General features: G+C 34.9%; 1 protein-coding gene across 2 annotated transcripts in view; it reads left to right on the plus strand.

Moving 5' to 3' along the window:
* The first annotated feature begins 1,203 nt into the window (after positions 1-1,203).
* Positions 1,204-15,131, plus strand: part of LOC108720796 (protein gustavus) — a 185,523-nt gene continuing 171,595 nt past the window's right edge. For both annotated transcript variants that reach the window (XM_018444983.1, XM_018444984.1), the window contains exon 1: positions 1,204-2,371. In XM_018444983.1, coding sequence (XP_018300485.1) covers positions 1,950-2,371 — 422 coding nt within the window. In that variant the 5' untranslated portion in view covers positions 1,204-1,949. The remainder of the gene's footprint in view (positions 2,372-15,131) is intronic.

Here is a 15,131-nt window from a genome sequence, read left to right on the forward strand (position 1 = left end):
TAAGTGTCGGTGGAGTCATAATAACGGTGATGACACGATTGCAACCGATAAAAACAAGCGATAAAGAAAGAGGGGAATCTGTGAAAGAAGGCCGCCTCTCACCTGCGTACGCGTTTCATCTAAAGCCCATATCAGACTACGCATAAGAGATTGAAAATTGAAGATTAAAATTCGATCAATCATAATTTTAATTTTAATCTATTTTGTTCTAATTGGTTGAATTCTAATCTCCAACTCGCAATCTCCTCAATCTCTAATCTATAATCTAATACAGGCTCAACGAGCTTTCTACTGGAAGTCTCTTGCAATAATAACTAATAAGAAATTTTTAATCTTCGTCGGCGAAAGACGATGACTTCTGAACTGGCATTTAGACACTTGTTAAATCGACATCAGCTACTAGCTGTACGCGGTTTTATCGTCTCTCGACTTGGCAGTTTCTTTTAATGTCTTGGCAGACCGAGTCATTTAATTATCCCGTCGCTTAGGTGATAAAGCGTTTATTGTGAGATCAAGTTAAATATCTTTTGAATGATACATTAAACAATTACCGATTTAAACTTTTACCGATATTTACTAATATCAGGTACGATTGGCGTTTTCTAATTGAATATTGTTTCACGTCGTGGATTCAACTCGATATCAGTACTCGATTGTGTAATCGCTGCAGTAGGTAATAAATATAAATGCCGTGGGATATATCTTATTGCTTGTTTGCTGTGCGATTGTAATCTAAAACTTCTAAATCTGACTGAACGACAATATTCTTTATCTTCTTCTATAATATTTATTTTAAAAATATTAAAAAATTATTCAAGTCGCCAAATTCGTAGAGAAGCTAATAATATCGACATATATGTCGATAACCGTATATATGTAACCGTCTATAGACGGTTACAACATATCTAATTTATTATTTATTTACAAAATTAATTAATAATAATCACCATGTTGCCAATATTAATTATTTTTCAAGATTACAGTGAGTTTACTACAAATACCACATATATCTTTAATATTCACAAGATCGTTTGGAAAATTCAATGGAAAAATCGAAAGGTAATCGAAGAGACATCAGAAGTCATTTTCGCATGCCGGCCGACACCCCTCTCGCAATGGTCTTTCTTTGAGACAGCCCTGAGGCACGTAAATTGCGCGCGCAGCCCAGTTTGAAATTCGTGGCGCGCTGCGGAGATCCTTGGGGGCTGCGTTCCTCTCTCGCCTTTCGTTCTACGTCCGTTCGTTCGTTGGGTTCGTTCGCTCTCGCACTGTTCGGCTCCGGTCGTGGAAGTCGATGCTAAGGTCGGAGTGCTGTCGCGCGAGAAGGGAGTGCCGGGCGCCTGTCTCGCCGCCCTCCCGGTCCTCCCAGTGATCCCGAATTTCCTCGCAAGCACACGCGCTTGCCGCTCGAGGATGACGCTCCCGAGTCCAGTCTCGCCCGTCTGGTACGCCCGGCATTATTCGCGAGCGAATACGTTAAATCCTTAATCGAATCCACGATCCGAAAAAAAAAAAAAACAATAAATCGAGACTTGCCCTTAGAAGATTCGCATTGCTTCGTTATCGCGGATATTCCTGTGTGCGACAAAGTGCCTCGTCTCTCAGTGGCAGCGAGTACACAGCGAATGCACGAAGCTCCTATCGATTGCCAAGTGAATTTAAACAGGCTGCCTATGTAATCACAAGCAAGCATCTCGTAGCAGTCTTCTGCTCAATTTCCTCTTTGCCCAATTATACGATATATCTTATCGTAAGCGAAAGGAATCCTCTATTTATGGCAATGGACAGTCATCTTCTCGATTGATCAAGTGATATTAATAGGATATCGTCGCATAAAACAAATTTACGATCTTTAAAGATCCTGCGAAAAACGAGAGGAACATCCTTGACATTATGGCGAGACGCACAAGGAGCCGGTAGTTCGTAGTTGGCAGGGATGTCCTCGTGACATGTTACCCCGTGACCTTGGCTGGCGCAACTACAACGTCCTCCGTGGAGAGGGTCGTCTTTTGGTGCGCGGGTCGAGCAGTAATACGAACAGGCGATTGGTGTCCTTTAATCCACGCGAGATCGAATATCGCCTGCTGCCGCTGGTGCAGGTCAAGCCTGACTTCGTGATTCCATATGTGCTCTGCTGGAGGGTGCCAGGCGCGATTCACCGCATCCAGATTAATCCGTCAGTCATTCATCATCATCACCAGCAGCAGCAGCAGCAACATCAACAACCGCATCACTATCAACAACACCGTCAGCGTCGGCGACACTTTGAAGGAGCGCCGCGGACACGTCCTGCGCCACCGCCTTCCACGGAACATCGTTTTGCGTACGGCGCGCAGCGTGACATCCTTGCGGATTCTGGTATGGAAACAAGGTGAGTGCTTCCAGAGACATCCAGGAATCACGAGAGATTCTAAGGTCTGCCCGTCTGCGACTCGGGCGTGTCGTTCGTTTGAATTTCATAGCTCCTCTTGACGTTGTTTATTTCTTTAATTATATACTTTGAACTTCAAAGTTGAATCGTTCCGACGTTTGTATTATATAATTAAAAAATTAATGTTTGACATTTTAGAAACAAATTAAATCTCAGAGGAGTAAATGCTTTTCGAGTGAATTTATTTTCTTAACGTGAGCTCGCATCATTATCATTATAATGAAATTAGATGTTATGTATATATAACAAAAAGTTATTTGTATAACAATTTGTTTGCGTCGATTCTTTTATTATATTTTGATTTCATTAGAGAGCAATATATAATATTTATATAATGATAATATCAAAGTTCCTTTACATTTGAACATCATGAAACATTTTTTAATCAAGATATATTCATAACTAGACACACGCACTTGCGCGTGACAGTAATATTTTACTTTTGTTAATAGTACGTTACATTAATTATGATACTTGAGTCTGTTAGCATTTTTATTGAAACCAAACATTTTCGTAATAGAAATACATTTACGAATACACGTACAGCAATAGATAAACTTCGCCGCCATCATAATGCGGCGTGGCCTTTTTGGACACGCGATGCGTCAGTTCATTGCCCTTCTCCGTATCTTTGTGGCGCACCCTCGTTCGCGTATACGACAGCGAAATAGAAACATTTCGTCGTCACCTCGACAGAGGTAAGCTGACACTGTGCCAGGTGTTCTTACAATAGCAAAGTCTATTTTGCCGATTAGCATATCGCACAGTTAACATTGCACTTGCGGCACCCTTATCGGATGTTCATTACACAATTATTCGCATTCGACATGAGCGACTGATGGCATTAAAATCTACGAGACTAGAAACGTTTCTAAATTTCTGCTGTAAATTACATAATTTTCAAATGAGTTTCTCCTCCGCGAAAAGATTAAGAAATAGGTACGACGTGGTGCAATGTTAATACAATGGCGAACTACAATGATCTTTCCGAGATATTCTTCTCTTTATACTTCCTAAAATAAAAGAAAAAAACAGTAAACGCCCGTCTACTGTCGCGAGCAGCTTCTTTCGAGTTTACCTCCTGCTGTCGCTGACAAGCCTTAACCAACACATTTTCCTACGAAAATCTGAGATTGTTATATCACGATGCAAATAAGAGCGTATAGCTTGTAACATGTGACATCATATTATGGAAACACGAAAGAGGAGGAATATAGAACATGTACTATAACTTTGACACATTGCGTATTTCTAATATATTTTAATTATCCATACTATGGTGATTCTCGTATAAGTTTTACGTCGCGTTGAAACAAAAGACCCGAATTCTATTCAACGGAAGAAATCGAGAGACATAAAATTTTACATTCGATATTAACTCTGTCACGTCACACGAGTCGATTCCCGCAAGTGCATAGGGACATTTGTCACCATGCAAATGTATTTCATTGGCCGGGGACGGATAACGCGAGATTGCCCGTCAAATCCCAGAAGCGTTGCGTATCTTCGGTTCGCCGCGGGGCTCTTTTATAAGTCCAGAATAAAAAGGTCGACGAACGATCGCTCGTAAAAACCGCGCTTGGGCAGTGAAAAAAATTGTGAAAAGAGGAGGATTTTGTGCTGACCATTCACGACATGCTATTTCCGGTGGGCCAGCAACTTCCCTTTGCGTATAGCTTTGTAAAGTTCGCGTATTATTACAATATTTTTTAAGCCTCACAGGTACACGATAAAATTGTCAATCAATTTACTTTTGGACATAGTTCTTATTAAGTTTCGTGAAAATCGAAAGTGAGATGTTATACAAAAAAACTGTATTTTGTATCGCGAGAGTATTTTCTTGGCTTATAACATTGTTACTGTTTTACGATTCATACTATAGAGTGTAAAGAAATAGAGTATAAAGAAATATTTATCGGCCATGTATATTTTTCTAGTGTCTATTTATACATGCTAGGCCATAGATTCGCTCCCAAGTGACACAAATTGTTCACATCGCCGTCATAAAAAATGCAAAGAGCAAATGTCACACTGCAATGGTCGACGAAAGAGTTGTTATCCAGTCATAAAAATTAATATATTGTCATTGTACAATACTGAATAAAGTAACCTCATGTTACGCGATATGTGATCAGTTTTTTTCTGACTTTATTTAATGTGAATGATGAGAATCAACATTATTAATCTATACAATTATTAAATAAAATTAATAATAGTAATTATTATAAACAAAAAGAAATATAAATTTATTATTTTTTCGTATCCCTAAAAATATGAAAATCTTGTTTGCTTTATTAATTTAAATAATTTCCTTATGAAGTATAGAGTTGTTACTTTTACGCATTACTGCCATTGCAGAGTCATGTGAACTGCTCCAAAAAATTATGTACAGTCATAATTTTACAATAAACCAATACGAATAATAATTGCGATTTATTTATATCTGGAATATATATATACATATATATATATATACAATATATATAAGACTTATGTGTAATGCCGATATTGATAGTGTAATAAGATTATGTGTCCTGAGAGAAAAAGTTTTTTGTATTAATGATTATGATTAGAAAGAATTATAGGATGGAATTTCATTTTTATTACTGCTATAACATTAGTAATAATATAATTATGTTTATTATAGTTCTATATGTCAAAAAGAATATATGATTGTATAAAATTATAGCCGTTTTTGGGGAAAGTCATATATTTGTTTTGGTAATAAGTAATAATAGTACCTATAGGTAATTGTTATTACTTATTATCATATAATAATGTAATTGTTATTATTTATTATCATATAATAATGTAATTGTTATTACTTATTACCAAATAATAATAAATTAAAAAGTTAAAACATAATTTAGATGAGTAAAGAGGGATTATTATCACTAATAATAATATAATAAATAATTAATCGATATCATTCGGTATAAATTTTTGAAGACACATCCGAGCAGAAATTAAACCTCATGGCTAGCTAGTCATGAGATAGAAAAGTTATGTCTTAGATAATTGCTGTCTAGTATTTCTGGCTAGTTACTAGCTAGTTATGTAACACTCACTTCTCCTAGTAGCTGTACAAGAAAAATTAGCTAATAGTTAGTCATAAAATGTTACACAGTGGAAAATCATAACTAGATACTAGATAGTAATATTCTCCTAGCAGCTGTATAAGAAAAATTATCTAGTAGCTGTCTATCCTACACTAGACAGCAACTAAATAGGAAAAAAGAACATTTTTTCGATTAGATTTTTTTAAATTATATTTTCTACCTAATTTCTAGAGATAATTTTTATTAATTATATTTCCTCTCCACCTTTTGTAGTGTCCTCTTTAAATGCTGAACGGGCCACTAATACCTAGGAAAAAACTTTTAACATCTGATGGGATTTGAACTCGTGATTCTATCCACAGTCTAGGCTGGTCCAGGCTTCTGAGTCACTCATCTAACGTACTGTTCCACTGTTACCTTGTCGATAGAGATGTTTCGAATTGTCTATATATGTTATTCAGCACAAATATGATTTAATACCTAGTAACTAGATAGAATACCGACTAGATAGGTTTTCTAACTAGCTGTATATTTCGTAATATCAATAAATCTGTGTAGTAATTACGATGTTACACCTACATCTTATTTACTAGGCAGCCATTAGACAGATTTCTTGACATGAAAAAATCTGTCTAGTGACTGCCTAGTAATTATGATATAACACTTACATCTTAATTATTAGGCAGTCACTAGACAGATTTTTTCATGTCAAGAAATCTGTCTAGTGGCTGCCTAGTAAATAAGATGTAGGTGTAACATCGTACTAGGCAGTCACTAGACAAATTTATTGATATTACGAAATATTAGCTAGTGACTATCCAGTGACGAGTTAGAAATCTTATTTAGTTAATGCTGTCTAGTGGCTAGATAGTAAATCAGATCGGCTAGATTAATTTCTGCTCGGGCATGTAAGGCATTAAAAATACTAATAAATGTGTCACGTGTACTTTAAAGTTCTTATTTTTATATTATGTGATATCAATAGATTATCAAGATTTGTAAAAATATGTAGCTTCTCAAAAGTATGTGAAGCGACAGCAAATTTAAATTTCTTCTAAAACACAGTTAATCACTCATACATTAAAGGAAACAAAAATTTAAATGATTTTGTTTCTTGATATTTAGCGAATGTTAATATGAATAAACATTTACAAGTGAATGCTTCGAAATACACAGCAATGCTTTTTACCACCGCATTTCTCGCGATGTTGAAATCGAAATAGCAAAAATTTTAATTTTTATTTAATTCTCTACGAATATTTTTAGACGTTACGAAAAAAGAATGATACTACTATCGCAATTGAAACTGCGAAGTTCACAAAAATAACAATCGTTATCGATCCTCTAACCAAGAGTTACATATCGGTAGTCTACACGTGTAATCGTTATCGCTCTCTTAAAGTGATTCATGTTTTATCTAGATAAACAGAGGAGTGAAAGGGAGGAAAGGAAAGAGGGGGAAGAAGTAATGCAGTAAATTCGGAACACACATAAAAAGGATAGATTCTATAATTCTGTATCTCTTCTTTAGCAAAACGAACTTCTTTATCTTATTATCGTTTGACCATTTATTAACCGTAAAAACAAAATAATCATTCCAGGAAGCAGGTTAGTCTTTCTATAAAGTAATTAATATTAAACTGCTATCACACGTAATTTCATTTCTCGTAAAATATGTATTGTTTTCATTATATGTAATAAAACGTGTTTCTCTAATGCCATTATATCTTAATATTGAACTAGTTTACAAAGTCGATATTTTCAATTCATACAGGTGAACAGCATAAGTCGATGAGAGAGAGAGAGAGAGAGAGAGGAGGGGGAAGGGGGAGAAATTGTCGCGATGGAAGCAAACTTTCTCGATCAGCTGAGATAGTTGCACAATAATTAATATTTGCTGTTGGGAATTTCAACTGAATTCCGCTACGCGCAATCTTTAGAGCAAATACATCGTAATTATGCGTTATTATCTTGCAATTAGAAATTCATTAAGAGATATAAAATGAACGTTCTTATGATTCTGAGTGATTTTGAATAGTCAAGGAGCTTCATTACGGAACGACATAACGATTTTCTATTTTTTTTTTTCACCCTCATTGACGCAACGTGTGATTTATGAAGTCTCTTTTGGTGCGATTACAATTTCGTTCAGATATGTTACGCGAAATCTTCGATAAATGAGCTAGTATTCGTACACTGAAAAAAAAGATTGGCTGCTGCAGCAAATTAGATGATAAAATATGGTATAGCATTTTTAATTGGCTACAGCAGCCAATTTTTGCATTAGCCTATCCGCAATGTCAGTATAGGATTTCGATATGCTAACACAACCAAAAATTGGCTACTGCAACCAATTAAAAATGCTATGCCATATTTTACCATCTAATTTGCTGCAACAGCCAATCTTTTTTTTCAGTGTACGAACAAGAAAATCGACCATATGTTATTGGATGTCACGAATCATTGGAGTTCGCGAAAGAGTGAGAGATCTCTTCGTCATGCACCCTGAAAATCCTGACGAACGATCGCAGGGACAAAGAGAGCTTGCAAAAATTTCTAAAGATGGTTTATCTAAAGTAAAAAAGTGGCGCGCTGTTATACCCTCAACATCCATCCCAAGATCTCTCTTTCTTCCGCTCGTCCCGACATACTCGGTAATAAAAAAAACCTCTCGGATTCCTCGAGACTTTCCTGAGTTACACAAACCATCAGAAACTGTAAAAGGGAATAACGAACAAGTATAAAGAAAAAGGGAGCGAGACGAGCTTATGTCGACGTCGCACGCCTTGGCGTTAAATTTAATTTAAGCTTCGGTCCGAATCTTCAGCGTCTTCGTGATGCCGCATTGGCTACGTTCTCGCCGACTTCTTCCGGGAGATTTGATATCAATGGCGGCAACGTGCGACGAATGTTAGGAACGAAAAGAAGCTCGTATCGTGTTTAAATTTATCTCCGTTAAAGATATAAAATACTTACCGACTACAGTTATTTCTTCGCTCAATGAGGACGGGTTGAATATGTACATGAAATTGTCTCCTCTCTTTATTGCTATATTGTTTTTATAGTAAGAATTATTCCTAAAATTGATATTAATTGGATATATATTGATCTCTTTTGTTATTCATTTCTTATTTGATTCTGTCTAGCGATCTTTTTCATAAATATCGTAGAGATTGATCTGCATGATTTTTATAGTCACAAGGGTTGTACAGAATAAAAGGAATAGGGAACAGGGAACAGAGAATAGAAAACAGGGAACGGTTCGATATCAACATATGAAACATAATGCATTATAATGCAGAATAGCACTGCCCCTTACACAATAGAAGATGATATTTTCCGTGAGAGCTACATTTCGCATGTTGACGAAGATCTCAAAACGCCTTTGGTTTTTGCACGGTACAATTGCGAACACCTGCGAAACTTATTTAGAATTATGTGTTTCCTGTATACAACTGGTATGCTTACCTTCCCCTTTTTACATTTAACCACACGTTTCTGAGACATACATTTAGATATACACAAGAGGTGCCGACAGTCGGCCATTCCTCATTCATAAATTATTTATTTTACAGAAAGGAGGGAGAGAATTGCTGTGTACATTTTACTGCAATTACACAGTTGCACATTAAACACCCGATAAAAAATGCATATAGAAATGACGACAGTTGTAAAATGTAAACAATTGTAATATGTACATTATTTATGTCTATATACATGATTAATAATTTTAATAATTATTTAATATTTTATTGTTTCGCAATTAAACATACATCTGATAATATTTTTAAAATATATGATGTAATATTAAAATATACTATATAATATATAATATTTAATATTGCATGAAATGTATTTCACAGATACAAAAATATTTATTTTGAATTAAATGTATTAATATACTTTTCAATTATATAACATATTTATAAATATTTTTAAATTATTTGCATTATTACGAAAATTTGTGGCTTATATAAAAAAATTATTATAATTATTTATTATAGATTATTTATTATTATACTATTTGTTATAGAAGAAATATTTGATTTCTATAAGCCTACGGAAAACGATTATATATTTGTATAATATGCTTATTTTATAAAAATTTATTCTAATGCATCATTATCTTTAATGTTAAAACGCTCGTATAATACGTTAAATTTGTAATATAAAGAATTTTAAATATGCTAATATATAGATTCAAATATATAAAAGTGATAGTTCAGTTATATAAATGTGAAAATTTTTATATTAATACGGTTAAACAATTTTAAATTGAAATTTATTTTTTATATAAGTTATCCCCAATGTTATCAAAATTGTATTATAAAAGAGAACAATAAAAGTATGAGGAGAATAATATAGTAAAACATCAAAATAATTGGGTCATTTTGAAATATACGTATAAAGGCAATATTATATTACTATTTTAAGTCTTTATCTAAAATTTCACAGAATTTGCCGAGTTTAAATTATCACACAATCCAGTAGTCACACGAATATTCAGAGTTCAAAGCCACGTGTCAATTTGCGTCACGTATGATTTAACTGTTTCATGCAAAAACGGAATATCGGTCCGGCTGTATAAAACAGATTGCCCTCAAAGCCGCGCGTGTCGCTTTGTGAACACTTCGAATACTTCTTTTTTTTTAATCACTCATTCTCAATTATGCCCATTTAAGACGAATTATTACGTACATCACCGCCACGCCCAATCGCTATCTTCTCCGTGCCTCGTCCTGTGTACGGAAAAGTTCGGACTGCAATTCGCAAACCGGTCCGGCAAAAAACTCTGACACGAAAGACTCGCAAACCCGACCGCAGAGCCGGTCGGTTTCCTAGAATATTTCTACGTCTTCAAGCTTCTTGAAGCTCCACAACGCCTGCGCACTTTGAAAGTTTAGTTTTTTATATATACGTTACTTTCATTCTGCGTACGACTTCGCAAAATAAATCTAGGAATCTTACTATAAGAAAATGAATTCAATAGGTATTCATAATAAATGGAAATTTAAAAGCTGTAAAAAAAGGATAATATTTTATAAGCTTTTGCTATGGAAGTTTTCGCTGTACATTAGAGTTGCTTCAGCATATTTTTGTCGTATGGAGTAATTTTAAAAATTCTTTCTTAGCAAAAACTTATAAAATATTATCTTTTTTACAGCTCTCTCTTTTAAATGTTTAACACATTGTAAATTTATCTTGTAAATTTATTTATATTAAAAAAATATTAATTTACTTTCATTGATTAATTTTTTTAAAAGTAAAACGTAATTTTATTTAATATTTATGATATTCCTAAAGAAAATTGATCAAAATTATCAGCTTTGACCGTCCAAATATACTAAAATAAGCCAAAATTATCACCAAAAGCGTGCTAAAAAAATGACTCTCATATTCCTTGATGTTTGAGTCACATTCATGTTTAAAATATTTCATGAGTAGTATTTGTATGAAATACAAATACATATTTCGTGTGTAGTAACCTAATTGCAATAAGAATCATACATACAAAAATTTAAACAATAAAACTAAGCCAATCACAATCGGGCATTTTCCAAGAATTTAGGTCGAGACCTAACCTAGCATTCTCTCGGAAATATTTAACTATAATTAATTGATTCATATACTGTTTAAGTTTTACTATTTAAATTCTTTATACACTATATGATTTTAATTCTGACAACAGCTACGTTGTCTCTAATTTCATTGTATTTGGTATGAAAAACAACAGAATATACGCGAGATGAGAACCGCTGCATTAAAGCAGACGTTTCGCGACGTTGCCACGTCGCAGGTCCCACTCTTCTATCGACCGAGCGGCGTTGCCAGCTCCTTTTCCATGCCCCTTTATCGCCCCTTTCCAACGCAGCCCTCTCCTCCCCTTTCTCTCGCTCCCGCCCTGTCTGTCTTTTTCTCCTCGCCGATGGCTGTCCATATTTCTCTCTTTATCCACTTCGAACTCAGAGCCCATCGCGGCTACGGAGACTCGTCTCCCTTTGCCTCTACCTTTTTCCTCTATCCAGCTATCTATTTCTTCTTCTCTCATATTCTTCTCTCTTTACGTCTTCTTTCGTCTTTTTTTTCCTGTCTTTCTTTCTATCTACCCACTTCACCTCCTTCGGACACAGCTGTTCCATCTCTTCCTAGGACAGATGCCGCGACTCGGTGCAACGTCATCTTTATTGTCCTTTTTTCTTCCTTCCTCGATCTTTGCTCTATTTCTCTCGTTCTGTCTTTCTCGCCTTTACTCAATATCCAACACATCTGCAATCTCTCGATAAAAGTGAGTCGATCATGAAGGACTCGCCTGTCGATGACGAGCTCGATTTCCTTCTCCCTGTCCTTTCGGATCTATGTTGGCTCGATGTTGTTCGTTGTTTGGACGTAACCTCCTGATACTGCGCTGGTATTTCGTGAGTAGTTTCAAACTATCGGAGTAGATCGAACAGCTCGAACTTTCTCGCTTACACCGGCTAAGTTCGATGTTTCTCCGACACTTTTCAACGTGTCCCGCCAGCGAAACATCAGGATAGTTAAGCTGGATCAAATACACAGAGAATAAAATCGATTCTGATTTCGAATTAGATCAAAGAATATAATAATAAAATTTTTATCTAGTCGGAAATTCTATTTTATTCTAATAATATTCTATCTCTCCTTTTTCGTTTTTAGCAAAATCCTTTCTCAATCATTAAATGAAGTTTAATCTATTACATTAATTTTATTTCATCACACTTGCATTACTCACATTGAACATCTCTTTATAACTAAGCACCTCCTTCATTTCGCGTTCGTGTGATTTCACAATTTTTAGCAAACTGTCGGAGGGATTCGTCTCGCACGAAATAAACTTGGAATCCGTGTAATCTGCAGGAGATATGTTTTTCATCAACCTGAATCCATCTTCGAGTTGGTCCGCCTCGAATCGCGTTGGTCTCTTAGATCTCTACCGGCTGCTTCTCTTTCCTTGGGTCGTCGAGTATTCGACTTCGTGACTCGCCGTAGACATCATCCAACGGTTGGTGGAGGTCGAAGGGCATCCCAGATCTGGGTCGGTTTCTGCTGGAATTACAAAGCGAAGAAGAACGACACATAGATGTGCTGTAAACTCCCTTTTTGCCATTTGTGAAATGTAACAGCCATCATTTTTATATGTACCGACTACTGTCCACTCGAGAAAACCTAAGATTTTATCGACAAGAAATATCATATTGAGAAAAATTTCTGGTTCAAAATGAACAAATTGGAAGATACTGATCATATCAGTCAGAATTCAGTTATCTTAACTAGAATTATAATAGATTCAATCAGAAAATTCTGATTTGTCCATTTTCAACCAGAATTCCAATTAATGCAACCGGCCTCTTTTTTCAGTGTATTATATTAACTCCAGTTGTGTGCATGTTGACTCAGCAACTTGAATTTACATTATCTTAAATTTTTAATCTAATAACAACTGATAAGCTTTGTACTATTTGTATTTTCACAATATAATTTTTTTTGCATTCTGTAGTCACATCTCTAATGAGCTTTTAAAATGTACTTATAATATTTCTTATTGAATGTGTCTTTATGAAATATATCTTTGTCTCTCATTTTTTCTATAATTATAATACCCCCATTAGAAATTTTTTTTAAATGCCATAGCTTTCTATAAATATAGTATTGTAGGAATTTTTCAATTAAAATAACCAATTATTCACTTTTTTCGTACATTAAGTTGACTTATTGTTAGATGCGAGGAAACAGAAACAGAGAAAGGATGATATGACCTCTATTAATAAAATACTTATGTAAATTCACAAGATATTCACGAATTTAAGAAACTCTAGAGAATTATTTTTAGAATCAATTTAACAGTATAATAATTTAAGAAAGAGATAACTTTGAACTCCAGTCTTGCGATGACCTGTCATTCATGAATGAAGAAGGCATATATTTATTTAGATATCATATTTAACATATATATTTATCGAGAATAACATAATTTTTTATTGAAATTTTTATTCCCTTTTTATCTAAATTTTTTAAATATATGGTTATATTTAAAAATGTAGAAAATATAGTTGTAGATATAATTCTATATATTGAGATTCTATATATAAAATTACTAACTAAATAATAATCAGCTGAACATTGCTGGCATTTATTACATTATTATTAAGATCGTTTACTCATTAAATTTAGTTTATATTATTGTTACGTCTTATTGCTAAAATAAGAAGTATTACAATACAATCATTAAAAACAGAAATAGATATATGTGTTTTTTGTATTGAAAGTGTGAGAAAATATAGCTAAGGAAAGAGGTCTTACGTCATTTATATTCTTACATCGAATAACGTTTCTTTGTTTGTACATTCAAGTCCGTTCCTGAGAATCTCCGTTGCAAAGTATCGTTTCTTGAAAATGACTACGGGGACCGCGGACCAATCTTAATAATGCGGCTACCTACCGCGGCGTATACCTCGATCCCTTTTGCACGACAAGAGCAGCCAGACGGGATAACGTCATGTAATGAAGATTAATCTCGTCTAGCTAGTGTGCACCGACCATACCGCATTCATAAATCAATCATATCCGTCCGATTATCATTCAAATCGGTCCCCGATCCTCTTCGCTGCTTACTGTTGCCGGCTACACGTCGTTGCGCGGAATCGACAAATAGGCTATGATCGGTTGGCCATGACGACCTAAGAACTGAACGATTGCAATAAACTCGGTAGATAGCGGTAGGTAGATCGAACTAATGGTAAATCAAATATTAGCCAAAGCGTCAAAAATGACATTTTGTGTTATAACGAAAGAGGCTATTTCACGTTTCATGTTTGCATTTCGTTGTTTCAATAATCGTTCATGTCGAAGGCACTTATCATCTGTTTCATTATTCAACCATTAATGATTATTACTCATAGAGGTGAACACTATTGAAATGATCATGAGAGCAAATGGATTTGCAAATGCAGATATCACGGTCATTATATCGAGGAAATCCAGTAGCAATAATATCTTTCTATCTTAGTTCTTTATCGTTGACGTTTATTTGCTATTATAGGGCTTATGGTAATGAAGATACCTCTATATTTCCACGGATTCCCTTTGTGGGTGAAAGAGCTTAAGGCTTTCTATCCAACGTCGCGCGCTTATTGCAATCTTATACATTATGGAACTCCTGAGTAAGTAGTGAGCGAAAACTGAAAGAAAAACGTTCCAATCTTTAGAAAAGCTTGATTAACATAAACCGAATCAGGCCGACCGAATAATCCCCATGATATCTGTGGAAGATATGATCAAACCGTATGAATAAGTTTTCGCTTATTTCGTCGATACGTAGATCGGCCTCTTACGACAGAATTAATTGTTTCGATCATGTAGGCAATGAAGGACAGCAAAAACCGCGCAAATGAAAAAATATCCCGTCTCCGACTGTGAAACCTAACCGACTATGAAAGGACACAATCGACAGCTTCGAAAGGCCACGTGTCCCTTTCTCAGCGCAATCATGTCGCGTTCCCTTCGATCTAACAGCAATAATAGTAACGTTCGTGCGATTCGCATAACGCGAACCTTGGATAACGTAGTATATGGCATGCTTTTTCTCGCTGTGCACACAAACCATGCATTCGACGATTGCCCCT

This window comes from Mycetomoellerius zeteki, unplaced genomic scaffold (genome assembly GCF_001594055.1).
Source record: "Mycetomoellerius zeteki isolate Tzet28-1 unplaced genomic scaffold, Tzet1.0 scaffold155, whole genome shotgun sequence".
NCBI classification, from domain to species: domain Eukaryota; kingdom Metazoa; phylum Arthropoda; class Insecta; order Hymenoptera; family Formicidae; genus Mycetomoellerius; species Mycetomoellerius zeteki.